General features: G+C 40.0%; 1 protein-coding gene and 1 long non-coding RNA gene across 3 annotated transcripts; one reads left to right on the forward strand and one right to left on the reverse strand.

Moving 5' to 3' along the window:
• The first annotated feature begins 15 nt into the window (after positions 1–15).
• LOC115011460 (uncharacterized) lies at positions 16–18,863 on the forward strand. The gene is made up of 3 exons (XR_003832584.1): positions 16–159; positions 15,658–15,780; positions 17,765–18,863. It is a non-coding gene; the product is annotated as an uncharacterized LOC115011460 (long non-coding RNA).
• LOC115011450 (formin-like protein 13) lies at positions 5,892–27,972 on the reverse strand. Of its 2 annotated transcripts, none has more exons than XM_029436681.1 (17): positions 27,757–27,972; positions 26,959–27,087; positions 26,335–26,409; positions 25,355–25,528; positions 25,092–25,249; positions 24,563–24,745; positions 23,760–24,396; positions 23,305–23,467; positions 19,741–19,852; positions 18,110–18,200; positions 15,676–15,762; positions 12,609–12,761; positions 10,876–11,005; positions 10,723–10,755; positions 10,265–10,362; positions 9,741–9,824; positions 5,892–6,338 (listed from the first exon to the last, which is right to left on the reverse strand). In XM_029436681.1, the coding sequence occupies exons 1-17, from the start codon at positions 27,826–27,828 to the stop codon at positions 6,237–6,239; spliced, it is 2,481 nt and encodes an 826-aa protein (XP_029292541.1). In that variant the 5' UTR covers positions 27,829–27,972; the 3' UTR covers positions 5,892–6,236. The 2 variants fall into 2 exon arrangements, with proteins under 2 accessions (XP_029292541.1, XP_029292542.1); XM_029436682.1 differs by lacking the exon at positions 27,757–27,972 and adding an exon at positions 27,485–27,507.
• Between the last annotated feature and the right edge of the window lie 12 nt (positions 27,973–27,984).

Consider the following 27,984-nt stretch of genomic DNA (forward strand, 5'->3'; position numbering starts at 1 on the left):
CACGGAGAGGTGAAAAGTAAACAAGAACAGACGCAGAGTGTGGAGCGAGTGACGAACTAAAACTATATAAAGTGCATTTGTATGTGAAACTTAGCAGTTTCGCGGAAAACAGACAACAATAGCGACCTAGGGGATTCAGGACCTTTTTGCAACGTCTTGGTAAGTGAATGTTTAGCTAAGCTAAGCTAGCGTACCTAACCACCGTGTTCTTGATTGTTTCAGGCTAGGTTGAGCTGCACAGTTATATTTTACTGCTGTAAGATATTTAAGGGTGGGGGATTTCTTGAAAAAAAAAAAAAAAACACGTGGAAACTTCTAATACATTCATTGCACCTTGCAAAATCCTACAGTTCTTCTCCAAATACTTTTCTAGTTGATCTAATAAACCTTAAGGATAATTAGCAACATGTAAAAAATTGTTGCTGAAGGTTTTACAGTAATACAAATAAATGTTTTTTTTTTTACCTAAACAACCTTTAAAAAAAATGTATATCTTCTAGCAACCACATTCTGTTTCAGTGTACTATTAATATTATTCTATCACATCTAGAAGTTATTTGGTCCTGCATAAAAAATAAGTGCCACAGCTCTTGCTTAATATAGCTCCGGTGCTGAATAACCCACTTTTAAAGATACTTTATATTTTCCGAAGAGAGATTATTTTAATTTCCTTGAAACTATAGGAAAGTGTTAATGTTCATTGCAGATATATACATAATTTAAAGAAGTTGTATTACTCCAATTGCTTGAATTTCCTCGCAATTGATGAGGGTTAGATTACACACACGTTAAAAACTTCCAAAATTCATAACTAAAAAGTATTTGGCGTAGAGCTATAGGATTTTGAAAGGTCCCATGAATTTTATAGGAGTTTTCACATGATTTGTTTTTCGTAAAAAGTCATCACCTCAACGGTCTTATTGAGTTGGTATGAAATGACCCAAAAGTTAAAAGAAAACTTATTAATTGGCATTATTAAGTGAGTAAGTTTGCTGGACAGAACAATGTCATTAGGACTAATTGTAGATAAAATAGGTTATTCATTTGCAACATGCAAACGTGTACAAAGTATCTCCAGGCAAGCATACAATTCAACATATATGAAGAATAACGTTTCTAATAATAAATTAATGCTGTATGTTCAGTGTAGGGTTATCTACTTAAGCTCAACTGGAGCAGTTCCTTTTAAAGGAACTTTTAAAGAAATTGCTCTGGAGATCTAGGAACGCTTTTAAACTCAACACAACTCACAAGCTTCCTTATAATTCATACCAAATTACAAACTTCTTTGCAGAGAACTGATAGTGAAAACTGTAAGAAAATAAAGGGTGTTAAAGATAAAGTTAAAAGAAAATGTACATTCTGGTCCCTTTAGTGTATAGACTCAAAGGTCTTATCAATCTTTTCATCTATCTCAGGGGTGGGGAACCTCCGGCCCGCGAGACCATTTGATCCGGACATCGAGGTAATTCGTAAAACGCACGCAAAAAAAAACCACTTGCAAAAAAAAACTAGACGCCAATATTTTAAACGGCCGACTGACTGTTTTTCCTGGCCACGGTCAGGGTCCCTGAACACAACACGAGTGGAACGTGTCATCACGTGGTCACGTCATGTAAAAAAAACTTCAATTTTAAACGAGACTGTCGACATCAGTGAACGCAGCGTGGCGAGTGTAAAACAGAGAAAGGTGGATGCAGAATGTCACTTTCCAGGAGAAATTGGACGAACGATGATTTCTCTGTGGAAGTAAAAGGTCAGTGTGTCTAGTTTGTGCGGACGTACTTGCGGTGATGAAAAATAATCTTGAGCGTCATTACTGCACGAAACATGCCGAACTGCACGAGCTGAGAGGACGAGTGCGTTTGTATAAAGTTAACGCTCTTCGGCGGAGTTTGGCCCAACAAGCAGCTCTCTGCAGAGCGGAACATACAAACATGGAGAGATAGAGAGGTAGACCACCACACCAAGAACAGACTGTTCCACCACTGCTGTGCAGTTATCACTGCCATGTGCAATACTCACTTTATTTTCCATCAACCACTTGGTTCTTATATTATTTTTTATTCTATTTAATTATTGTTTACTGCCTTTTTTGCTTCTTATGTTCTTTTGCTGTGACAAGATAAATGTCCCCGTTGTGGGACTAATAAAGGATTTCTGATAAAACAGAAAGATGCAGGATAAAAAAGTTGCCTCTTTGCACAGCATAAAAGAAAGGTGAAATAAATGGGCTGTGTCTTAAAAAAGTTTTGCAGAGGTTATGAGTTCAATAATTAGTACGGCCCTCGAAGGATGTTATAATAAACAAATGGCCCTTGATAGGAAAAAGGTCCCCCCCCCCCCCCCCCCGATCTAACTCATGGCAAGAAAGCTAAAAATGCATATTTAAAGAAATGTTGAAATGTCTTCTATGTAGCAGTTTACTTTACACGACATTTACTTGTGATGGAGAACTTCTACATACTGCTACTTTTTAAAAATCTCCCATAATGTGCCATGACAGCAAATTATTCCACAGACTTATTTCTCCCATGAGTAAAGTTTGAGATGACTGTTTCATTGATTCAGTAGTATTGAATGTGGTGGTGATGGCCTAGTGGTCTAGTGTTACGGCTTCCAAATACAACGCCAGATGGTTGTGAGTACAATACCAGGAGCTGCCACCATTGTGCCCCTGAGCAAGGCACTTAACCCTGAGTTCCTCCAGGGAGACTGTCCCTGTAGTTAGTTCCCTGTAAGTCGCTCTGGATAAGAGCGTCTGCTAAATGACCTGTACTGTAATCATACAGCTATCTGGGCAATGAAGCCTAATGATGATGTCTTGGTTCTGGAGAAAAACGTTTATTTTCTAGGTGCAAAAGCTGTAATTTTAGGTTAAATCACAATCATTTCTGTCTTTTGATCAGAGTCCTTGGTGTGAAAAATGGCAAAAATGTTTTATTGTTGCCTTCAATGTTGGTGACGGCCGTGCACTTTGGGCTCCTCGTGCTGAAAATGACTTGACCACATACCACACACAACCATTTTCCCAAACTCCAGGTGAGACAACATCTCTGAAAACGCTGAAACTTGTCATCAGATCGTGAACTAATCACATTAATATTTTACCTCCACCCTCCAGCAATTACTTCCTCTTAATCCAATGCAGTTTACAGGGCGCATGGGAACGTTTTTATCACCTGAAAGGACAAATAAAAAGGAATCCAGACCCTTCACTGGGTCCGGATTAAAAGAACATGTCCCTAAGGAATTTAATTAGTGGTCAAAAGGAGGAGTGTGTACTCTGCATATATCGCTGTGTGTTGGACAGCCCTCACATAATGAGCGGCTTTTGTAATCTTCAAAAAAGGCACAGGCTCATTTTACGAAGTCATTGTGTATACGTTTACACTAATTAAACATAAATCCAAAGTTGTGCATGTGCCACTTTTCAAAGCAATAAAATCGTCAATAGGCCAGAGGCAGTCAGAGATACGTGCTGTCAGTCACGGGCAGAGGCAGCCGCTTCCCTCCACACTGAGAATTTAACATTTTGTCTGAGGAGAGATTTTTCGAGAATCCACCATTTAGGAGTATAATTGTCTTGATTTCTCATCCTCTAAGGGGGAAGCGCAACAAGCTGTAAACACCGCATTGACGTATTATCACCACTTAAAGTTGCCGTGTTAGCAAACAGTCGCTTATTTGAATAAGCAGCAGACACGTAGCAACATTAGCATTCATTTGGAGTCCTGTTCCTGGCGATCTGATGAATGTAAGTCCAATGTTAACTCTCCTTCCTGCTTTATTAAGTCTCCAATAACTCCTGAGTAAAATATTAGACTTTTTAGTTGCTAAAGGCTCCACTATGTTCACCAGATAGTTGCTGACTTTGTGTGTTGTTTGGTGCAGAGCTGGTCGTGTGCAGTGGGTTCATCAGAGCTGCCTGCTGGTAAGTTGTGGGTCATAAAACCAAAACAATGAGCAGCAGTCATTGGTTTCATCCATTGATCATATAAAGTTTTGATTGAAGACTTTGTTTTTCTTTCCAACATGGAACCACATTTAAATTTGTTTTTCTGCCTGCTTTCAAAATTGCTTCAATCTCATGTTTGTGCGTTAAATAAAACCAGGAGGCAGGTTGGAAATGTTTGCATGCAATCATGGCTTGAAGATATAATTAAAAAAAAGCAGAAATGGGAGCTTTCCCCCCCACATAAAACACAAACAACGAAGGTATTTTAGACCTGTGATGGCTAGTGTATAAGGAATTCCACCAGTTCATACTACAGAGGAAGTGTTCATATCATTTACTTAAGTAAAAGTACTAATACCAGGGTTTCCGCCAGTGTATTGCAAGTATATGCTAAGGCCTGTTTGGCCTGTTTCTTTAAGATGTTCATTACACTAAAACAGGGGTGGGGAACCTCAGGCCTCCCCGCGAGACCATTTCATCCTGCCCTCGAGGATCAAAACACACACAAAAAAATCTACAAAAAGAAATCAAAGAAATCAGGGTCAGGGTCCTTGAACACAACATGAGCGGAACGTGTCATCACATGGTCATGGTCTTTTTTGCACAGCATAAAAGAAAAGTGAAATGAATGGGCTGTGTCTTCATTTTTTTAGCAGAGGTCATGAGTTCAATAATTAGTATGGCCCTCGAAGGATGTTGTAAAAAATAAAAATGGCCCTTGATAGGAAAAAGGTTCCCCACCCCTGCACTAAAGTGATAACTCTGTGCACAGGTTTTGTTTAACACTAGCATCTGCGGTTGAGAGAGAGAGCGAGACACGTAAGAGAGCGTGTGTGACTGCACAAACTGCAACTCAAGCTTAAGGTGGACTGACTTTTAAGGTGGACCAGCTATTCTCATGTGACAGGAGTTTGGCACCAAACCTGTGTAACAAATGTTAAAATTACTGCAACAACTCATAAGACCTGATGGAGCATGGGGGATGCCAAACATATACTTCCATCATAATGACCTGAGCCCTTATACACTCTGAACTTTCTAATTTGAATCGGTGTCTAACCAAAACACAATATTTATTACAGATTCATGAATAGAAACACTTGAAAGTCAAGCAGCAAGTCTTCACAGCTGTGAAGCCGGAGCTGTGAAATTAGGTCACTTATATACGATTGCTTTTATGTGGTGCTTTTTTTTCTAATCTTCACGACCACTCAAAGAGCTTTTACAATACAAGTCAGCATTCACACACATTCAGGCAGAGGCTTCCAGACAAGGTGCCACCTGCTCATCAGGAGAGATAAACATTCACACACACACACACTCGCACGCCAAGAGCAATGTTGGGTTCCGCATCATGCCCAAGGACATTTCGACGTGTTGAAGTGGACGACATGGGGATCGATGGACGACCGCTCTACCTCCTGAGCCTGTCAGCCCTTATCTCTCTTTAATTTTTAAAAGCGGTTTAAAAATAAATTTAAAAAAGGCCATCCAGCTACACTTTTGGTAAATTGGAAATACATTTTTTTTTTTATATATATATATTAACCTCTGTGAAGGAAAACATTTAATGGAAATATGTTTCCTTCTAATGAATCATCATTGCAGATACAAAGTTTTAATTAAATCCGGCATTTCTCCCTTTACAAGAAAATGTGCAGCGGCCGTGGAGCTTCCCCTGGAGCGCCGGGATAGGAAACATCCCCGATCACAGCACGATTGCATGTTCAAAATAAACACACACACAAAGTACACCAGCCTCAGCTGGCTTCCGAAGGGATGTCTTGTTTTGTTCTTCTGCCAGCCGACAGCTGTGGGTATTAGCAGCACACTTCAGCTTCCCGGTGTTTCTCACAGCGCACGAGTTGCAAATCCTGCAGCACTGATTTGTTTTAAAACAAATGTCAAACCAAAATCAAACCAACTTCGTACATCAATGTGACAGATCTGTTTTATTTTCACATGATTGATTTCCAGCAGCATCCTTTCATCCAGGTGCGTCACTACACTGTACGTCTGTACAATGTCACATTATGTCACATTCAAAGCCTATTATAAAACACCTGTACAGCAACACAGGAGAGAAACACATACGAGCATGTACTAATAATATAAATGAATGGCACATTTTACAAAACATCTGAAGCATTAAAAGCTCTATCGTACATTGTTTTTGCATCTTAATCTCACTGAACTGTGACTAAGACAATAAGATCTCAGTTCGCTTTGTTCGATAAGCATCGCTGCGGTCCCGGTGGTTCCTCCGACGCCTCGCTACTCATATCATTTCAGCCCGGGCCTCCCTGAAGTTGTGGACAAACTGGCAGATCAACCCAAAGAGCTCCTGGGAGTCTTGATCCGCCGGTTCACCAAATTTAACCTTGACGGGAGAAAGAACGGGAACAGTTGCTTTGAAAATGTAAAACTTAGTCAGATGGCAATTTCACTCTCGGAGACCTTTTGAGCGAATAAAAAAAAAAAAATCCTGCTTTTACTTTGATAAGTGAACTGATGCCTGGGTCATGCAAATGATTTCTAACAATGGGCTTTTAAAGATAATTACCTCATATACTGCCTCAACATGCAGTCCATTCCTTGAGTGCACTTATACAATGAGGTAGAAGCACTGTTGAATGAATACAACTCTGTGATTACGGGTCGCTGGCATGAGAAGTAATTCTGAAGTCAAACTTTATCAGGAAGGGTCACCGTGACTAAGTGTACTAATTGGCTTATTGCATGCTGTTTAATGTGCAGGTTGAGGTTCAGGCTGTTCTTTAATTCTGTTTAACAGGTTTAAAAATGACATCAGGTGCTATATTTCCTTTTTAAATCATTACTGGCAATAGATCCTTATGTGCCACAAAGAAAAGACTTGACATTTGTATTGAAAGTCTAAACACAAAAGGATAAACAGACTTTTTTTTTGCTCAAACTGTAATTGCTGACAGTAACTACGTCAACATGCACATTAGTGTGTTGCATTAGTTGTGTATCGTGATAAAGACTGAGCTCCAAATACTAATAAAAAACTACATTTGAATGCTTCAAATGCATAATTGGTTTACTGAATCCACCAATCAGTAGTGCAATTAATTTAATAAAAGTAGCACTTATAATTACAGCACTAGATGTAACAAACACTTTAAACCCCCCCTACTTTAAACAACACTTAAAGATAAATGATCTCTACTTAAGATTACATTACAATGAATTATAAAACCATTTATTGCTATTTTTGTGTAATACTTAAATAAAATGTTGCCAAAGCAAAGAGAAAAATGAAAATCTGCTGTTAACTTTATTGGTATAAATAAAGTTACAAAACCAGATCCTGAAATGTTCAATGCAACCCAAAGGAAGCATCTTGTAGCATCGGCTTCAATGTAAACTGTCCCGATCAAATAAACCATAAATAAAATCTTTAATCTGCAGGTTTGAGCTATTTGTTTTAGAAGCTAGATCAAATCAAATGTATTTATATTATTATATTATACATTTTAACTTATCTGCAGTCGCTGAGGTGGAATCGATTGTTGTTAGAGAGGCTATGTTACGCATGGTATGTTATATAAAACGCCTCCTTCTACTTAATACTTTTTAAAATCATGCACACAAAAAAGACCCAAATCAACCCTTCAAAAATGTTTCCATTAGCTTCTATTATGTTTGATAAATTTGCATGTTGGTTATTAAAGGGCATCATTATGAATTCTCCCCGTGTCAAGTTGTGACAACCTGCTGCTCCCTCGCACAAAACCGCCATCAGTCTCAATCGTTCTCTCCAACGCTCCCTGAAGGGGTTTATGGAACATGCAGGAGGTTTCACACGCAATATTAGAACAGAGTCTCCACACAGGTAAACTAGAGATCATCTTCATCCTGGGGGGGGGGGGGGGGGCTATGGCAGGGGACACTACAGTTAAAGGTCAAATTGTTGAATTTTAAAAGGCCACAGCCATTACACCACCAGACCATTTCATTCATACAAGGAGGAGTGATTAATGTTAAGAATAATGGGGAATAATACTGAAATCTTAAGGGTTAATACTCGACAAGGTGTTTTAATGTGGTTTGAAGATTTATGTTTATATTAAGACTGGAAACACCTCCGGCTCACTAATTCACTAATTAACATTTTATATCAATCTATATATTGTTTGTTTCTTATGTAAAAATAAAAAATAAAAATGTATTTACAGGGATTATGTGACAAACTATATCTTTGTCAAGGCGGTTGATTTGATGGGGACACTCCAGGAAGTCACCGAGGCTAGCTGTTTCCCCCCGTTTCCAGTCTTTATGCTAAGCTAAGCTAGCCACTTGCTATCTATAGCTTTATATTTGCTGCACGTCGAATTATTCCCGTACTTTATTACAAGTAAAAACTATTACATAACCATATACGAAAGGAAGAGATGTAGATTAAGTGAGTAAGAGAAGGATGCTGAAGGTTTGAGTCAATTTTGGTTGTGAACACGGGGCTGCAAATTGAGTACCAGACAGATTTTATGTTGTGCACTCTCTTCATAGCACTGACTGTTCACAAGAAAAAGTTTGCAGTGCACAAGAATCTAATTGTGGGCCTGGTCTAACACAATTCCCTCAGAGCTCACACTGTAATATCTTAGTGCCCAAACACAGCAGGAAGGGTAAGTGGACTCTCTCTGATGATGGATTGTCCATAGAGATATGGGAAAGCTGAGAAAATAGGCACTACTTTTGTATTGATTGTTTTTTTGATGGGTACTCTATAAAAAGAAGACGGAGCACCTGTTAAGATGTCAAACGTAGTCTTGAGCTCTATAAACCTAATCTAACCAGGTTAGTGAGCAAAGAAAATGTCCTCCTTTTATAGATATAGATAAAATAATTCACCGGGACTGGTACCTCAAATAAATCTGATGATCTGTGTGACAGAGAAATGTTCTTCATGACAGATCTGATGTCAAAACAAATGCTTAAAGACGAAATATCATCAATTTTGGTCAAAATCAGAGAGAAATATGAATGAATGCATAGTGACATGTTACCAATATGGTATATTATACTATAGCGCTGCACAATATATAGTTTCAGAGTGAACCAGATTGACGCATTTAACTTTAAAATGTAGCCTGATAAATATTCCTGTATTCTTTCATATATATTTCAGAAGAAAAAACGTATCGCAATGTTAGTTTTTTCCAAACTTGTCTAGCCCAATTATACTCCAAATAAAAACTACTTTTCCACAAAATCAATACACTTTGTGTTACGTGTCGTTGTGGTCTAACACGTTGCTTTAAAAAAAGAAAACAAAAAAGCCATCAGAAACCCACCAGGAGTGCTCTCACAGCTTTCTCATATTTCTGTAGACCATTCATCGCTGTGACATCGCACATTAAGGGACGGGATGAACTTGTCGTTCGCACTCTCTGGCTGTAGCAGACAGCGGCAATTGTTCAATAATCCTGAAGCAAATATGCAAAAGACTAAGTGTTGTGCGTTTCATGGCTGCAAATCAGCGGTGCCTGCCGTTAAATGATGTGGAAGCAGCAGCTAAACACTATGTCAGATGCATTATATCCTGGCGTGAGCCCTGAAAGATGCCTTTTGAAAAAGAAGTAACCTTGGGGACTTCTTCCGTGTGAAATATGTTCTCTCTCCCAGTGCTTCGGGTGCGGAGATGCTGTTAGATGACAAATAATTGAAGAAGGCCGTATAGACACTAGTGGAACAAAGAACTATCCATCTGCGAGGCTGTACAAAAGAGATATTGAAATAATAACTCAGGGATTACCAGTATGACAGAGTAGAGTTTCTTCATCTCCTCACACGTCTTCGTCAGTGCAGAGAGATCCGTGTTATATTTCTCAATTGCCATCTAGGGAATAGAGAAAAAGTGCAAAGGAACTCCGGTTGAGTTTGTTCATTCATTCAGTCAATCCTCGCAAAACCTGCTGTCAATTCTTTGGGGTTAAACTCGGCAAAGCCTACATTTAGAGCTGCAACAAAAACCAAATATTTCGAAAAATAATACAACTGAAGCTGAGTTGTTAGGAAATGTTTTGAATTAAAGTTTAACATTTGTAAATGTTGGCCAAGTAGTGATATTAGGACAAGATCTGAAGCACATTTGTGGATGATGCTCGTATCTGTGCATATCCAAATAATGTATTTGTATTCATTTACATCCCTAGTAGCGGTAATGCTGCATAACGCTGCCATTAAAAGCAGAGAAGAAGAAGAAGACTGCTATTACACATTGTACCTTTTTCAAATGAATGCGTAAATAAATAATATACACAGGGTTTAGTACTTCACCTTCAAGTCTTTTGAGAAGTTTGGGTGATGAACTCCAGAATTCTTCTTCTTAGAAGTTTTTCTATACTGAATGACTTTCTGCAGTTCATTCTTCAGGACTGAAACACACACACACACACACACACACACACACACACACACACGCCTGGGTTACCATTCATCATATTTGACCACTGAGGCGTGTAGCTGCTTTAAATCAGACGCTGTCTTCTCGGTGATGTGATGCAACTGTTTATAAGTCATCACTATAGACAATATATCGGGTGGAGCCCGTATATTCCCTTGACGATGACATCGTGGTGTTTCAACAACGTATGCTTGAAACTACAATCACAGGAAGATATAGTAAATGTTTACGGTCACACTTCTTTACAAATAACTTGCGTTGGCACAAAAAGAGTAGGCTCAGTATTACAGAAATCTCAGCAAATTTGGACACAGTAGTAAAAACAGCTCACCATCCACTTCTGCGGTCAAGCCTTTGATGGAAGCTATCCAACAGAGAGACAGTGACACACTCAGAAAATACACGTTTCACTTAATAGACCTCAATTGAAAAGTAACACACAGAATCTTTTTGCAGCTTTCATCAAATCTTGATTAGGAAATACCTCCAGGGACGGTTTCAAATTCTGCTAACTCCTGTGTAAAAGTGGCCAGGCACGGTTCATGCAACAGGATCTGCTCCACAAGGGCATGGAGCAAGGTGAACTTCTTGTCTCTCCCACGGAGCTGGGAGAGCTGTGGAGGAAGAAAACAGTGAAGAGAGTACTGGACAAACCTACAGTATAGTTCCCTGCCACAAAGCACAAGGGTGAATCACATAAATGTATGTGAACCCTACACTCGTGTGTGTGTGTTGCTGCTACACAATTGTTTACTTACAGAAGGCTAGAGAAAGAATAGGATGGTGGTGCATAGATTTTGTTTTGAAAAACATGTCTTTGCAACGTTCAATTCCACATTGTATTATGTTTACCGTATAACTTTGTTAACACCTTGCTGTTGCTTTATCAGTGTTTTTGTAATTAATAACAAAATGTTGTTACTCATAGTTAGTATCAGCACTAGCTGTGACTGCTTTCTTATACTTGTGTAAAAATGATGACTAAAATTCAAGTTGTTTTGCACTTAATGGTGCCACGTAATTGAAATGCAAGAGGGACCTGTCTAACCCTGGGCTCGGCCCTCGTAGTCTTTTTCTAGGTTATGTTGTTTACCAATTTAAGAGCCCAGCCAGTCTACGGGGACTACATATACAAGACACGCACCGAGTATTGATACTCACACGTAAAAAAACAAGAACCAAATAAAAAAGATGTGAGATAGCCTTGATTTCTTGGAAGCTGTCGGCCATTAATTTGATGAAAGTCTGTCTCAAGCAGCAACAGTTTACTATTCTCAATTAGACCTGGAAACACCTCGGAGGGAACGCGAGGCCTCGGCTTCATTAAATGGAGCAGAGGACTTTTTACTTCTGTGTCAAGAGCACTGCCCTTAAACCTTCCCAGTAGAGACTTGCACACAAAGTATAAGTGTCTCAAACTAAATTCAGGCGGAAAATACTCTATACTGAACCATAAAACTCTTACTATCTCAAGAGTTAGACTCTTGTATCTGTACAGTGAATATGAAGCTGCAGCCGGTTAGCTTAGCTTAGCATAAAGACTTAATGGAGTAAAACAGCTAGCATGGCTCTGTCCTCCACCGACCAGCACCTCTAAAGCTCACGCATTTACACGTTATGTATTGTTTGTTTGCACCGTTCAAAAACCGAGATGTGGCAACAACACGTTATCGTTTAACTGGGATTATTTGCCGGACTGTTTCTTGGTCAGGCGTAGTGACTTCCTGAAGTCTTGTCGTCATTCTGAGGTTGCTAGACTTCAGGGAGTCGCTGCCCCATGGCCAGAAGCGGACGTTGTTTTTACACTTTGGTTTTTGTGCGAATAAAATCCCCCAGAGATGTAACAACTTTTTAATTGGTTTGCTTTAGAAGTTCTGGCAGGTGGATGTTGTTATCCTTGGACAGAGCGAGGTTAGCTAGAAACTGGCTCAGACATTTTGCGTTAATGAAAAGATCCACTGACTGGCTGCAGTTAATTATGGTTCACTTCTGGGAGATTCAGCCACGGGTGGCCACCATTTGTGCATAGTTTAATTTCTCCTGTGATGGTAGTGACACAACTTTCAGAAGGACTGAGTCAAAGTCCTGAGTAAACCTGAGCAAAACAGAAAGATGAAAGAAGATGCAGAGAAGCCCTGCTGTGTATATCAATGAGTAGTCGTATTAGCCTTGTGCTGCAACGTTATCAAAGGTCAGGAAACAGTGGTGCAGTCATACTTTAGTTAAGGAGGAGAGGCGGAATCCCTTGGCCTTTTCCTTCCTGGCGTTCTCGTTGAGGTAATTGCCAATGGTGAGGAGGTACTCCAGCACGGAAACAAATGACCTGCAGTTGTTCAGCTGCGTGCATATTCTGATCTTCTGGTTAATCAGCTGGAAGGCAAACACAGGAGCACAGAGCAAAGTCATTTTTGTTCTGTATTCCAGCCGCATGCAGGTTCTCGCATTCATTTCTCCGCATAACAACTTTGTGAAATTTAAGTGGTGTAAGGCTGGAGCTTGTTTTGGGGCTCTCTGTGCTGACAGAGAGTAGACAAAAATAACTTCAGGCTTTAGTATTTTACATTATAAAGATAAACATCAATCTCACAACACCTCATTTGACCTCATAAAATGAATAATCAGAGCCTTGTTATCAAGGCAAGATCATTATTTGGTATGCAATTGTGTCAAGTACAAATATCCCTCTAGAATATCGTGCAATTTCCATGCTTAACCAGTTCTGAACAGATCCTGTTGAATATGGATAGAAATTATACTAAGAAGCTGAAAAGAAATGAAAGTGAGATTTTAGGTTTTGCCAATGGTGTGTTGGGGAAAAAAGGAGTTGATGCAGTGGGAATCGTAGTCCTTGACAAAGAGCTAGTGTTTCCAAATAAGGGCTTTGCCAGCTAGCAACAACACTCTCACCATATGTTCATGTTTTAAGAATAACTTCCTAAAACCTACTAGTGGGACACCCTCAATTACACAGAATAGAAAGCAGCTACATTATATCTACGGGCTTTGCAGAGAACCATCTGTACCATCGTAAGCAAACTACTGTAGCTTGTATAAAACATGAATAAAACACCTCAGCCCATGACGTCATGAAACCTGCTTTGAGAGTGTCATATTTGATTTTCTTCTTATCGCCCAGACCTTCTTCCCATCATGTAACACTATTAAATCTTGTTGGTCATGCAAGATCTTAGTTATCACAGCAATATCGTATAACGGGCTGTGTGTTTCAGTTGGCAGGTTTGTTTACATTTCCGATGCGTGTCTGTGCTTTAATTAATTCATTTCTCCCTCGTCCTCCTGGTCCTGATCAAACAACACAAGTCTTTTCTCTTGTTCAACCAAAGATACTGTTTGAAAACACCTCTGATGAAGCATATCACCTTTTGTGAGACTTGTCCAAGTAAGCTTTCTAGGGCCGTGCCTACTTTGCCCTTATTCCAGGGTGGTCTTAGCTGTAATGAGCTCATTGCTACCCCCTGGTACTTCATGGTTGGTGAGATGTGCACCACCAGTGCTCCACCGCTTCCCTAAGTTTTCCTACTGGACCTTCTGGGACCATAACAGGGCTAGGTGAAGGCCAACCAGGTCTGCAGCCCATATCTCTCCGTATTCACATCCACATCCACTTAGATCTAATCATTTATTTAAATCCCTCTCGTGACTATACACCATCCCTTGGAAATGTGTCACATTAAAGAAGCTAAAGATGCTTTAACTGTTTGTTCCATCGGACTTAAATTGGAAAAAGGAGGTGTGATATAAGAAAAACTGCTGAAAAAGCTTAAAGTTGGTTTTAACATTCAGTACATCACAGCTTCAGGGGGTGCCTCCCTGTCTACTGCATCCCTGGCTTTGGTTCTGTGTCTTTGCCAAACTTATTTATTTTTGGAAATGGCTGCAGCAAACATGTTAAAAGAGAAGCTAGGGCCACGATGCAGAAGAAAACCTGACATCCTGACAGGATGAGAAGCACAAACAAGCCCCTTATAGGTGAGAAACATCCCCCCAGGTGGTGACTTCTCCATTTTCTCTCCTAAAGCCTCTATGTCTGTCAGGTGGTGAGTAAATCCTCCTTAATGTTAGGGCCTTAAGAAATCTGTTGTGTCAGAGAATGGAAGGATTTAGAGTCTTCTGCGACAGAGGGAACCCTGACTTCTTCATGTTTGAACACATTGTATTGTGATACGCTGTAGAATATATCTTAGAGAGCAAGATACCTTTTTGTCATCGAGTACCCGCAAGCAAATAACATTATTTGATTAAAAAATACATATAAATATATCTAAGTCACAACACATCAGAATAAAGAGTAAACTGAAACTCAATGAAAATGCTAATCCTTCTTGTAAAGTCATCTTGCCAGCACAATATGTTTGTCTTTGTGTTTTAGACAAAGACAAATTACTGCCACAGTCAATGGATTACAGTGCCATCATTCTTGTCCATTGTCAAACAGTCAGCAGACAAGAGATTAGGACTGAAGCACTGATGCAGAAAGGAACAGAGGCTTGAGAGAATCACATATAAAACACAAAAAAAAGGAGCTGGGAGGTGTTCTTGTCTGACTGCAATATCATCACACCCTGCAGTCCTCAATGACAATAAACAACAATCATCTATACAAGTGTCAACGATCAGTGTGACTAATGATAAACCTGAAATGTCTGGATAATCACATTGCACAACATTTGGCGTAAAGGTTAAAAAATTGCTAAAAAAGTATATATTTAAAAAGTAACTTTGCGTATTCTCTTTTATCTGTTCATTTACGAGTGCAGAAGTTTGTTTAATAAAGTTAAATTGATGAATTCTTCCACAGCTCTGCCCCAGAGTGGCTTTTTATTTGGGTTTCTGATCGTGATGTTTTACACCACCTGCATGGGGCTTGATTCGATTAAGATCCATCTCTTCTTCTCCGTCAAATGAAGAGAGGTGTCTTAAAGTGCCTCTCATGCCTTTCTGTTTTCAAGACTCTTAACCATCCAGCAAATAGAATAGAAACTACTTCACCCACTACTTCAAACATAACACTCAAACTGAAGGGAAAGAGCTTTCATGTATTAATGTCAGTTTGTGCCCAGATGTTCTTTTCATTTACGTCTCAAGCAACGATGTATCTGAACATTTAAATAAATTAGCATGTTCTTGTTTTTCTCCTGTTTCATGGAGGCTGCGTTTTTTTTCCGTTTTTTTATCTTGTAGGAATGAAACATACTTTCAAACGGCTCTACATCTGATTCAACCTTTTTGATTTTTCTCTCTATAGGCGATGGAGTAAACTCACAGGCTGCAGGTCGTTCACGCTGATCGGGATCTCTCTCAGAGTCAGCAGCAGGTCGAGCTGTGTGCTCAGGCATGGGATGTTGCACATCTGGAGCGGGGAGAAGAAGTGAGTTTAATGAGCTGTGTGTGTATAACAGAACACAGTGCAATTATCACATCATCACACAACCTATTTCCATGTGATTATTCAGAATTATCTAAAACGCAGCGATGCGGGGAGATGCTGCAGGGAGATAAAAGTCGTTGGATGGCTGCAGCTTGTTCTCACAGACTCGAGTTCTTTGGTGAGATTACCTCAGGCTAAAGTAGAGTGCTGCGGGCCTGTCGACTGGCTGATTTAACAGAGAAACTGAAGGCTTGACACCTCGAAACGATTGGCTGAGCTGCCTAGTCGACCTTTGAGTCGGCGCTAACCTCTAATAAATCATCCCACATTGTCAGACCATCTCGCTCATGCTCAGGTACCGTCTCCCAAAAGCCAAAGGGCGCTCGGTCTGACAGATTGTTACAGAGAGATAGGATTAGTGTTATGAATCAAGATCATGTACTCATTTGGCTATTTTAAAAAGAAATCCCAGAATGTCATCCTTTCGTATTCTCCGGCACCGTGCTCCTCGTCTCGTCTCATTTTAAATTTATAATGCAAGGTTAACAGATCACACTGATTCCACGCCAAGGTAAAAAAAAAATGTACAATTTAATTTCTCCTTGGGCAAAAAAGAAATTGTGTTCACACATTCGTCACTGAGTTAATGCAGTCACAATCTCAGAAACTCTCATGTTCACCAATTTTTGATTATTTTGAATGATTTCTGCTTTGGCACGACACAGAGAAAGTGTGACAGGCATGATTTAAGAACAAACAAAGACATAATATACAGTGTAGTGCAACACACTATTTGTTCTCAGACGCCACTCTCGTGTCCGCCGCAGTCATCCTGAGAGGAAAGTGATTATTCTGATGATCAGAGCATATTAATAACTGTCTGTTGGAAAACAAGACTTAAGAGTCTACAGACATGCTGTGAGGCTGTATGTAAAGTGCTGCAGGGATGACGTACACTGAAGTTAGCACTGCCTGGTTCCTTCAACAAAAATCCAATGGGATTATTCCAATGGATTTAGGATTATTGAAGAAACTATTAATGATGACATGATGATGTTTAATGTCCCCGACAACCTCTGAAGTTTCATTTAGCTACTTGTTAGCAACCGTGCAAGGGCTCTTTAGCTTGTGTTAAAAAAAAAGTTTTAATCTGAGACGAGATAAACTAATTTCTGGCTTTTAGGACTAATTTCAATGAATTAATGATGTTTAAGTTGACTAGCAGATATAATGTTTACCATGTTCACTGTGATAGTTTAACATTTTAGTGTGCGAATTAGCACTAAACACAAAGTGCAGCTGAGGCTGATGGGAATGCTTCTAGTTTTGCAACTATTTGGTCGCAAAAACCAAATTAATGGACACATTTGAATTTTGACCAGATGAAAAGTTAACCAAAGTTAGAACATTTCATTCTGAGAGGGACCTGAAATGATTTACCAAAATTCATAGCAGTCCATCCAGTAGATGTTAAGACATTTCACAAAACATTTTAAATGTGGTGCTAGATAAGGGATCACTTAAGTCAGAATGGTTCATTCTCTGAGGACCATGTCTGTGGAAAGTGATGATCCATCAAATATGTGTTGAGACCAACCAACAGATCGACCGTCAGACCAATATTTCCGGTAATGGCGCCGCATCACATGGCTAAAAAAACGGAAAAAGCAGATCACTAGCTGACGCATGTTGGTGATATGAGGCCTACGCAGTGCGGCACACAGAGCGGCTGAGGTTGACTGTCCCATGCGTCACGTGGACGACACATTTGACTTTGAAACTTGTGAAACTGCGATGATTCATAAAACTCTTTCATTTTCTTTAATAATTTAATGGTTTTTTTTGGGGTGTGAAATGACAGAAAATGACACATAATTAGATTTTCTAAATGATTGCCATTTCAGTTTTGCTATTAAGTGCAATATTTGAATACCTGCTTTAGCTGGCAGCTGTAAAGAAGGCTGATTATTTCTGTCTACTTTAGTGGCATTCAGGCTGACTGCAGAGCAGGTGTGTGCCTCCAGAAGTACACGAGGTCTCTTGTGTAAGACTGGTGTCAAATATTCCTGAAGGCACTGTGGGCGCATCCTGCTGTTCTTCTGTTACCCCTCCTGCAGCCTCTATCCAACCACACGGGTCAGATGGCTGCCAGGCATGCTGGAAGGTGATAACCAGATGAATGGTAAGAGCTTGTCACGACGCCCACAGTGTGAGAACGAAGAGGCAGGTGAATGACGACTCTTAAAGAACGTGCTCCATGAGAAGGAGCCGCATTAGATTCGGCGTATTTCGTTCTGGTAATTGTGAGTCTGGGGAAGTTAAAGTATACCTCCATCATGTACTGGTCCACAATATGCAGCTCTGTCACGGGTCCCGTGTGGGATTTGTACATTTCCACATCATCCAGCGTTGGGACGTACCTTGAACACAGAAATAAACATAACAATATCACTCTTCTCGTTAGATGCCGTACCAGATTTTAAAATACTTGAATCTGCTTCTTGCTATGAGTGTTGGCTTCCTACACAAGTGAACAAGCAAAGTTATGTACCAGAAAGTAGTGAGTTATAAAAAGAGACCTGGGGCGGGGGGGGTTCATCACTATGCATGACCCCATCACATTACATACATGTCATTTGATCCATTATCATTATATAATTATTGAATAAAGCCCATTTAAGTACATTATTAATATTAAACTGAGACATAATAGTCCCAGGTTAAAGTCACAATAAGTAATGTACAATGTAGTAAATGTCTTAATGAGTGCATTTTGAAAATGTATACTAGTCAACTGTATATGGGTTTGTGCTTGAATACATTAAAGAAGTACCTCCTAGGCTTATTTTATTGATGGTACTACAACCTGTGTGCGAAATATGGGGGGGTCTCTCCCTTTGCTCATCTGGTTTTTATTTATAAAGTTTATTCATTTGCATCTTATGTTGAAAACTACAAATATAACCGGATTAATAAATGTATGTGACCGTTTGTGAGCGTTTTCTTTTCCTATCTCACGTACTTTCCTCTTGTTGACCTTTGCATCTTTATGTCGCCCCCATGTACTTTATCTCCCCGCCTTGGACTGATGCCTTTACATTGATTTCCAGTGGCCCGAAGAAAGGCAAGTGATTAAAAGCCAAGTACCGCTGATGGTCCTCGTCGGCTTCTATAAAACAACAAGACGCTGATGGCCTCGGCCATTTACTCGCTTGTTCTGAGTTTGAACCCTGCTCGTGTTAAATTGGACTTCCTCCTCCTCCTCCTTCTGTGCGTCCTGACCTCAAACCAAAGGCGTTCACTTTTTCATGAGCCAGGCAATGTGCTACTGGAGTAGCAACAGCCATTAATATTGCAGCACCTGTTGGGAGTGGTTCTTTCAAAATTGTATTCCTCAGGCCTACGCCACAGCGCATTAAAATATATATTATGTTTTCTTAGAATAAATAAAATCCTCCTCACAGTACATTAGATTTAAAAACTCTCGTCTTCAAGGAGGTCAGCGACCAAAGCCGCCCAGTAAACTGCAGGTAAGAGTCGAGAGCATTTTACCCACTTCCAGCGTTATATTCCCGGGGGCATGTCAATAGTTTCCATCTCCGCAAATAACCAGAGATAAAAAATGTATTAGTAAAGCTGCTCTGGTAAAAGGTTCTGGCATCTGCTCTTTAGTATTAGAACACTGTGTGCAAACCATGTGTGTTCCTCACATGAGCTGGCAGTGGGTTCCCCTCTTTTCCTCATTGTCCTGACTATAACCTTCCCCTCGCATCCCTCGTTGATGATTTGCTAAGCTGCTAGTTTTTTCATAAGGTGTTGCATCTGCCACTGAAAGCACACTCATCCGACCCCCCCCCCCCCATGCATTTGGGCACAAAAAGGCATTCACCTCTCGGCTTCAGTTGCGACAATATCAGGAATGAATACAAATCAGAGGGTTTTTTTGGCACAAAGTCATACCTCCGCAGAGACGTGATGTGCTCGTCAGACATGCCTCCATCTTCCTCGCGAACGATAAACAGTTTGTCCTTCAACTCTCCCGGTTGTACTGGAAAACTTTTGAGGAAAATGTCTAGAAGAACAACAGATTTTTGAAAAGTCAACACACTCAATTGTACATGAAAGCTTTCCTCTTGACAGATAGTCTTCTTATCCTGCGATGAAATGACTCAAAAAGCATTCTGAAGACAAAGGGTCCTTTGCTTAATTACTTCCCCCGAAAAAGCCTAAGGGGAAATGCACAAATTTGCATTCTATCAAGTCAAAGCTGATGTGATTTTTTTGTTTTGTTTTACAGAAAATGCTCCTGCATAATTCAGGAGCTGTGAGAAGCATTCATTAGGAGCCAGCTTCAGAAACTTCAGACATATATGTAAAATCCATGGTGAATGTTAGAGACACAGCTGAGATGCTTGAGCCACACACACTCGTCCAATTTTCTCTTATTAGGTTGCGAGGTATTTAACTTGTGGTCAAAACCTTCCATGAAGTGGACCTTTGTATTTCTGAAACAAAAATATTTGCCCTTTAGTTTCAAACGCTGGAAATAATATGTAAAAAGAAATACTGAAAATAAGAGAGTTGAAGATAAGACCAATATGAGGCTACAGTTATCTTAGCATAAAAACAGCTAGCCTGGTTCAGTCCAAAGGTAACGACATCTTCCTCGCTGCTCCTAAGGATAAAAGCGAAGCAGATAAAATGCATTAATGAGTGAGCTTTAAAAAGGTGCTTGTACGTGGATTGTGTTACCTTCAGGCAGAGTCAGGCTAGCTGTGTTTCCCCCTGTGTCCACGCTTTATGCTAAGCTAACCTTAGCCTCCAGCCTTATTCTGAACAGTGGTATCAATCTTCTAATCTAACTCTCAGCAAGAAAGCACATAAGCATATTTCCCCAAACAGTTGAACTCTTACTTTTAAGGTTTAGTAGTTTGCTGGATGTATAACGTGTATAAGTCATCTCTATTGGACAATAGTTGTTGTGGGTCTAATAAAGGATTTCTGATATTAATTAAATGCTAAGCTGAAGGTACAATGCTGAAATCAACACGTCTCTAAATCCTGCACATTAAACACCAGAGACAGTTATTCCCTCACCAGGACTAACCATTGGCTTTCGTATCACATATTTAATCACAACATCAAATGTCAAAAACATGCAATGCTGAGAGCTACCAGTGTCGTCGCCCCCCCCAGGGTTAGGCGTCTGGCCTCAAATAACACAGTGCAAATCAAACCCTTTGTTGATTGGCACTCAGACAAACTGGGCATTGCCCTGGCAAATTAGAGTATGGAGATGGAGAGTGTGTCCCACTGGGCGCAGGAAGCCACAGGTGTACTTTTAATTAGGAGTGCGACATTTCCACTCACTAAATAGGCAGTGTGCTCGGGGACTCTCAAGGTAAATAACCACATCAGTTGGACACGCAGTCCCTGCAAACCAGTGATTTCTTCAGATTTGAATCATAACTTTAATTTGAGCCATTAGTGTTACAGAATCCCACCACGTACACACTCACAGGCAAACTTTGTAGTTCTCTCTCATCTGTTATGTAGGCATTTGTCTAAAGAGTGCAATAAAAACAATCAATACAAGCTACAATCTTGTTGTCAGAAGTATTCTGGATTCCTGTCAAGCACTTTAAATACTATAAATAAGTACAAGGCTCATTACAGCATTGTCTTATGGATTCTCTATGCAGCTGATGTTCCCGTTTGCCCACAAGGATCAAGTTGATTACCAGAAGAAACTACTCAAAACCGCAGCACAGCCAATAATACAACCACCTGCTCAAACTGTCCAAGCCAATCTACCTCAGTGTGTAACTGCAAGCAACGTAAAGTTAAAGTCTCTGTGGACACAGTAAGAGTTCCAGCTTTAAGTCTGACGCTAATTAACAGTTCTTACTTTGAATATGTTCATTATTGATCACCATCCTGCGATATCATCTATAGTCGGACTGTCTGCTGAGCTAAAAAAAACCAATGCAGAGGTTTTGCATGCATACTGACTCCCAGTGTAACGGGATCAGGTGAATAAATAGTGTGGCAAAGAATGAGATATGAGCTGAATAAACAGGACACATTTAGGCAGGTTTGTGGTGATAAACATGCAAACAAATGCAGGGAGGAGGGTGTGTGTGTGTGTGTGTGTTGTGTGTGTGTGTGTGTGTGTGGGATGCCAAGAGAGAAGAGGAGAAAGAAGCCCAATTAACAGATTTCTTCGAATACTGAGTTGTTTTTATAGTGAAATCAGGAAGCTATCAACTTTAATCTGATTATGTTTTTTCTATTTACAATATTTTTCTATTGCTTATAGTATAAATCAATACAATGCAGTAGTGTAATGTTTCATTTACTGAAGTGCTGTATTCCAAAATATCAAAATGTAGGTACTTGATGTACTTGAATATTAACATTTTGTGCTACTTCATACATTCAGAAGAAAATGTTTTAGTTCCCTTTGACCTGCTATTATAATTAATGCATCAGTAATAATAAATCAAATACTATAAATTGATATTTATCTGGATTATTAAAACTTACAATTGATACTTACAGGACTTGTACTTCCTGAGTCTGATTCACAAGCTGCATGGAGTTGTTTTTTACATTACACTATTGCTATAGTGTTGTTAATAAGTAGGAGAAACAGAGAGATTCCCTTGTTCTTCAAAAGTCAAATTCTTTCTAAAGCTTTCAGCAGAAATGTGCATGGCCTGCAGGCTGTCATCACTCAGCTCCTGCTCCTGACACAACCAAAGTTTCCAGGTCAGGGAGGAGCACAAACAACCGAAAGCTGGAGTAATCTGTATCCAGACAGGAAGTTGTTGCTCAGATCCCCCATCCATATTTTATGAATATGTGAACTCTAATTATGTTGCCAGTCTGCACACTCAACACTGATTCCATTTAACAGCCCACCACCACATCTGTATCGTCTCACAGTGTCTGTTAGAGAAGCTGTGAGAGGAAGCTTCCGAGATGTTCTCCCCTTGGATTGAGTCTTGAAATATATACAAGCCACGTACACTCAGTTAATCAAAAGTGAAAAACCATTAGATGAGAGACAGAATATGTTCCACTTTGCAATAGCTCTGCAGATTGCATAGGCACGTTGAGTGGCTGCAGGATTGGTGACACACTGCCCCCTGCAGACACACAGGAGGAACATCCCTCGACCTGCTTTACAGCCGCTGTGATGTCATTACTCATCCATCGTTTTAAAGAGCAGAATGGTAGATTTTATAAGCCCTCCCCTAAAATAGTTCTCAGGTTAGTTGTCTCCTAATTGGACAATTAAGACTAATTTGTGAAAATGAACACTAACACGTTCTGACGACCCTCTGCTGGGTTTATTTTACACCACAACTTTTCATTTACTGAAAGAAAAAGCTCCTTTTATTTGACTTAATCCAGAAGATTCGTTATTTTTGCGTCATCATAAAACATAAAACACTTTAAGTGGACAATATTCATTATTAAGCAACTTCACACTCAGACATTCATTGTTGAGCCACTCACTGAAGTTGTGCGCAATCTTCTGGTTGAGCATAATATGCTGCGTGTGGCTCGGCTCGGCGGCACCAAACGTCCCCACATCTTTAACGGCAAATTGCTCATATAAGAGCGATGTGTCGATTTTAATCCTCCCGGTGCTTTCTTGTATCCAAAATGATTTTGCAATCTGTCAAGAAACAAATTAATTCAGGACTGAGGCAATTCCATTAGATGAGGGAATCAATGTGAACATTACAAAAGAGCAACACTGGGGAAGCAATAACTACAAAGAGTAATTCCCAACAATGATGCAATATGAGGTTATAATGAAGTGAAACCAAGCTGAAACACTTTTCAGTGTTTCCACAATAATAAACAACACTGCATTTAAATATGAATAATTCACACTGTATACTTAGACTGTGGTAATTCATTGTCTTCTGATCAATTACGTTTTGACTGACAAGTGTCAGTGTTACCTTCTCTGTGCCGACTAGGTCCCAGTGGAAAGCCTTGGTGCGTGGTTTTTTTCTAATCATGAATTTGCAGGGTAAAGGCGGCGGGGGTGGGATGCTCGGGGGTGAAGGCCCTTTCACAACTGAAGAGCCTGATTCATGGTTAAGAGACTCTGGGACTGTGGAAGGGGATGTGAGGGCAGTAGTGGGGGGTGAGGGTTGAGGGAAAGTGGGTGAAGGTAAGACAAAGACACCGGGGGAGGTTGGTGATGGGACGGGGGGCAACATATCAGGCATGATAACAGCAGTCGAACTACTGCTGCGAGGTTTAGGGACAGGCTTTGTCAAATCAGCTGAGGGAAAACTGTGACTCGTGTCCCCAGCTGGTAAATGATCTCCATCGGCAGAGTTGGGATAATCAACTGGAGGAAAAATCTTATTTCCACCACCAAATCCACCACTCGACTCGAGGTCTGTGTTCGTGTCCTCGTCTTCAGATAAGCTGAGATGTCGAAGATCCTTTTTATCCACAAACATGGGTTCGATCTTGGACTTCCTCTTCCAGTCTGAGCACAGTCTGTCAATGGCATGGACCCAAGCATCTCGCTCCCTCTGCACAGCCCCAGGGGAAGCTGTTTGATCTGGTAAAGGCACCCGGAACCTGCAACAAATCAACAACTTTTAACACCGACTTCCCTCCATACCTGAGATAAGTCTGGTTATTAACCCTCTCAGGCTTATATTTATAACATTATAACTCAAAGGTTGCATCATAAGTGCAAGAGAAACAGCTGTTTGTTTCCACATCTTAAATAATCTTCACTCACTGGTACTCATTTTTGTGGGTGATGAGTGTGAAAGTGTCGGAGTTGTGAGGCTTCTGTACGCTGGTGTCGCCGTCTGACAGGTGAATCACGATGGGCACCGAGTTTCTCAGCTCACCATCAGCGGGGGCTCGTTGCCTGATGGGGAACAGTGTCAGCTGACCCGGGTGGAGTTGGATCTCATATCTGGAACAAAATGGTAATGTAAGACACAACGTCTCATTTCCACACAACATAACAAGTGTATTCAGAATGTACTGCATACTGATATTTGCTGGTTTCTCCAGCTTTATTTAAACTTTTTTGTGGAAGAATATATCAGATTTGTCTCAAGGGGATCTTTAGTGGTTTCACTTTTACAGCGTGAGCACAAAACAAACTCAAAACCTGATTAGAGTAGAATTACAGTATTTATTTGTATCTGAGAACGTCGATGTGGATACAAGTCATTTCTCATCACTAACTGTGCTGCAGATTTGTTGTGTATGTATTTTTCTACAGTAGCTTTACAATAATAAGAACACATCCGTACTTCACCCATCTGAATGATGCCAGGCCGCCTCGGTGCAGCAACAAGAAGCCTTGCCGAAGACTCTGTGATGCTTGAGGCTGCTGACTTGTTTCTGCATTGCCCTCTTCATCATCGCTGTATATGTTCCCATAAATTATCTTATTCACAAGCTGCATTATCTGAGAATCACCAGCAGAAAAAAAGTTCCTCTCTTAGCACAAATAATGAATTATAGTATAAATGACAGGTTGTTTAAAGCGTACCCACTCTAAGTATACATTCACCTTGTGTTTGTCCTCCAGTGAAGTGGCCTCCAATTCATAATCATGATATCCTTTAAAGGAAATGGAGAACCTGGAACCCACTCCATCATCACAACTCTTGACAATAGAGAAGGGAAGTTGTCTCTTGATGATGCCTTTCTCGATGCTGCACAGCATTTTGGTTTTGAAGTCAATCTGGGTTGGTCACATTGAGAGGTTTGAATTAGTGTAACACAGTGAAAATGTAATCTCCTGACAGTGTTTTAAGCCACGCTAGCGGGCTGGTCCACACTGAAATATCTCAAAAACTATGTCCATGAAAGTTTTTACAGACATTCATGGTCCCCGGTGGATGAATACTACTGACTTTGTTGGTCCCCTGACTTTTCCTTCAAATTAGGTTCTCACATTCATGTAACTTTAGATGAATTGTAATCACTTTGATGATCAATAATTGTTCATATAGGCTACCGTAGTACCTTATCAGGTCAATTTTAATTTGTCAAATACTTTGGTTTATGACCAAATACCTGCAAAACAAATGACATTCCCATTAAGCCTCAGATGTACTTTGTGTTTAGTGCAAATATGCTAATGTTAGCATGCTAACATGCTAAACTAATACAGTAAACATGGTACACATTATACCTGCTGAACATGATGTTAGCGTTAACATTGTGAGCATGTTAGAATTGTCATTGTGAGAATGTTAGCGTTAACATTGTGAGCATGTTAGCGTTAACATTGTGAGCATGTTAGCATTGTCATTGTGAGCATGTTAGCATTGCCATTGTGAGCATGTTAGCATTGTCATTGGTGAGCATGTTAGCGTTAACATTGTGAGCATGTTAGCATTGCCATTGTGAGCATGTTAGCATTGTCATTGTGAGCATGTTAGCATGCTGAATCTCAAAGCACAGCTGTGCTTAAGTAGCCTACTGCCTCACAGACTTCCCTGCTAGCATTGCTGTATGATATGAGTCTTGTTTATATTAACTTACCTGAAGAACCCTCTTCTGCCACCTGTAGTGACTGTGCTTGTGTACACTGAAGTTGTACTGTGAGGGTTGTGGTTTCTGCAACAACATCCCATAAAAAACAAATATCAGACATGAATACCTAATGAGAAAAAAACACCTCTTAGTAGACAAAAAGTAGCATCAAGATAGATGTCAATGTAAAAAAAGACAGTAGGCCTATCTTTTGTCCTTAAATTGTTTCCTGCTAAGGCGTAGAACCAACGCTGCCACATTCCTTCATAAGAATACCTTTAGGCCAATCAAACTGGCCACACAGAGATTTAAAAACCGATCCAGCAGGCTGAGCAGCTATTAAACATGACAATGTTTAAGGAACAGAGGAGGACACCAGTCCACCATTTTACAAGTGTCAGAGTTCTGAATTATATATTACTGATTGATATTGTTTCACATCTCTCATAACGTTGTTTTCAACAGCTGTTTCCAGAGAAAAAGCTCTAAAGACCCACAGTACGCTACCTGCCCACCACCAAACTCTTAAGTTCCCCATGTTCCTCAAAATAGAAAAAGAATACTCAAACTCAGGTCAACCTTTGGGTCACAGCCAACAAAATGTTGAGGAAGCTTGGTTTAAAATGCTGGTACCTCTTCATCCAGGCTCTTCTGTGTGAGCTGCTGCTTCCCGTCCTGCCTGGCCTGGTTCAGAGCATCATCGATGGACAGCTCTCCAGTCTTCACCTTGTTCAAGATCTGCAGCTGCAACTCATTGCTCAACTGAAAGCACAATAACCCGGTAAAATGTATTAAAAAGTGGGAAAGTCTTTCATTTTATGTCCATTTTTAAAAAAGTTATCCTTGTTACGAACTAAGCATACTATATGTAAACAATTCTGGTTCATATTCTCCAAAATATTATTGGTAGTGTGACAAGATCCAGCCCTTTAAAGTGTTGCATTTGGTAAACAAACAAACAAATCATAGAGTACCAGTGCAAAGCCAATGCACTTCCATATTTCACCAAAAGCACTGCTCAAGTGTTAGATTATGTAGGATAGTTAATAAAACACACACGATGAGTCAGTCTCGGTTCACTGGAATTGTAAAGAGGAACCACAGTTCAAAGTACAATCAGCATCTGCATATGTTTAACATGAGATTTACAAGAACATACTGTCTTCCTCAATTCAGTCATTGTCTGTTACATTTCTGAGTAAACACATGTTACTTTTGGAAAGCTATTAATAGCAGTGAAGTCAGGTTGAATTGAGGAAGTAAGAAATACTTAAGAGACTCCCATTAACCATGAAGTGTACTAATGCTTCCCAGACGTGACGTTAATGAAAGCGAGAGGGCTGGTCTGCACAGGCATTGATGTTACACTTACATAATCATAGTATATGAGAAATAACGTATTGCTTGATCTATATAAGCTAAAAATCCTACCTGTGGCAAGTCCTGTGTGCGTCTTTCCATTCTGGATAGATTGTCTTTCTTCTTTGATCCTAAATTTGGCATCTTAACTTTTTAGATTACACGATAAAAATCCTCTTTTATAGCAAAGATGTGAACGTTTTTTTTTGCATTGTTTTCCGCCATGCACGACCTAAATAGAGATCTGCTTCTCTGACCCGGAGGAAAGGAGAAATGCTGTGATTTGTGTCACTCCTTTTT

The sequence above is a fragment of the Cottoperca gobio genome, chromosome 7, assembly GCF_900634415.1.
Source record: "Cottoperca gobio chromosome 7, fCotGob3.1, whole genome shotgun sequence".
Lineage (NCBI taxonomy): Eukaryota > Metazoa > Chordata > Actinopteri > Perciformes > Bovichtidae > Cottoperca > Cottoperca gobio.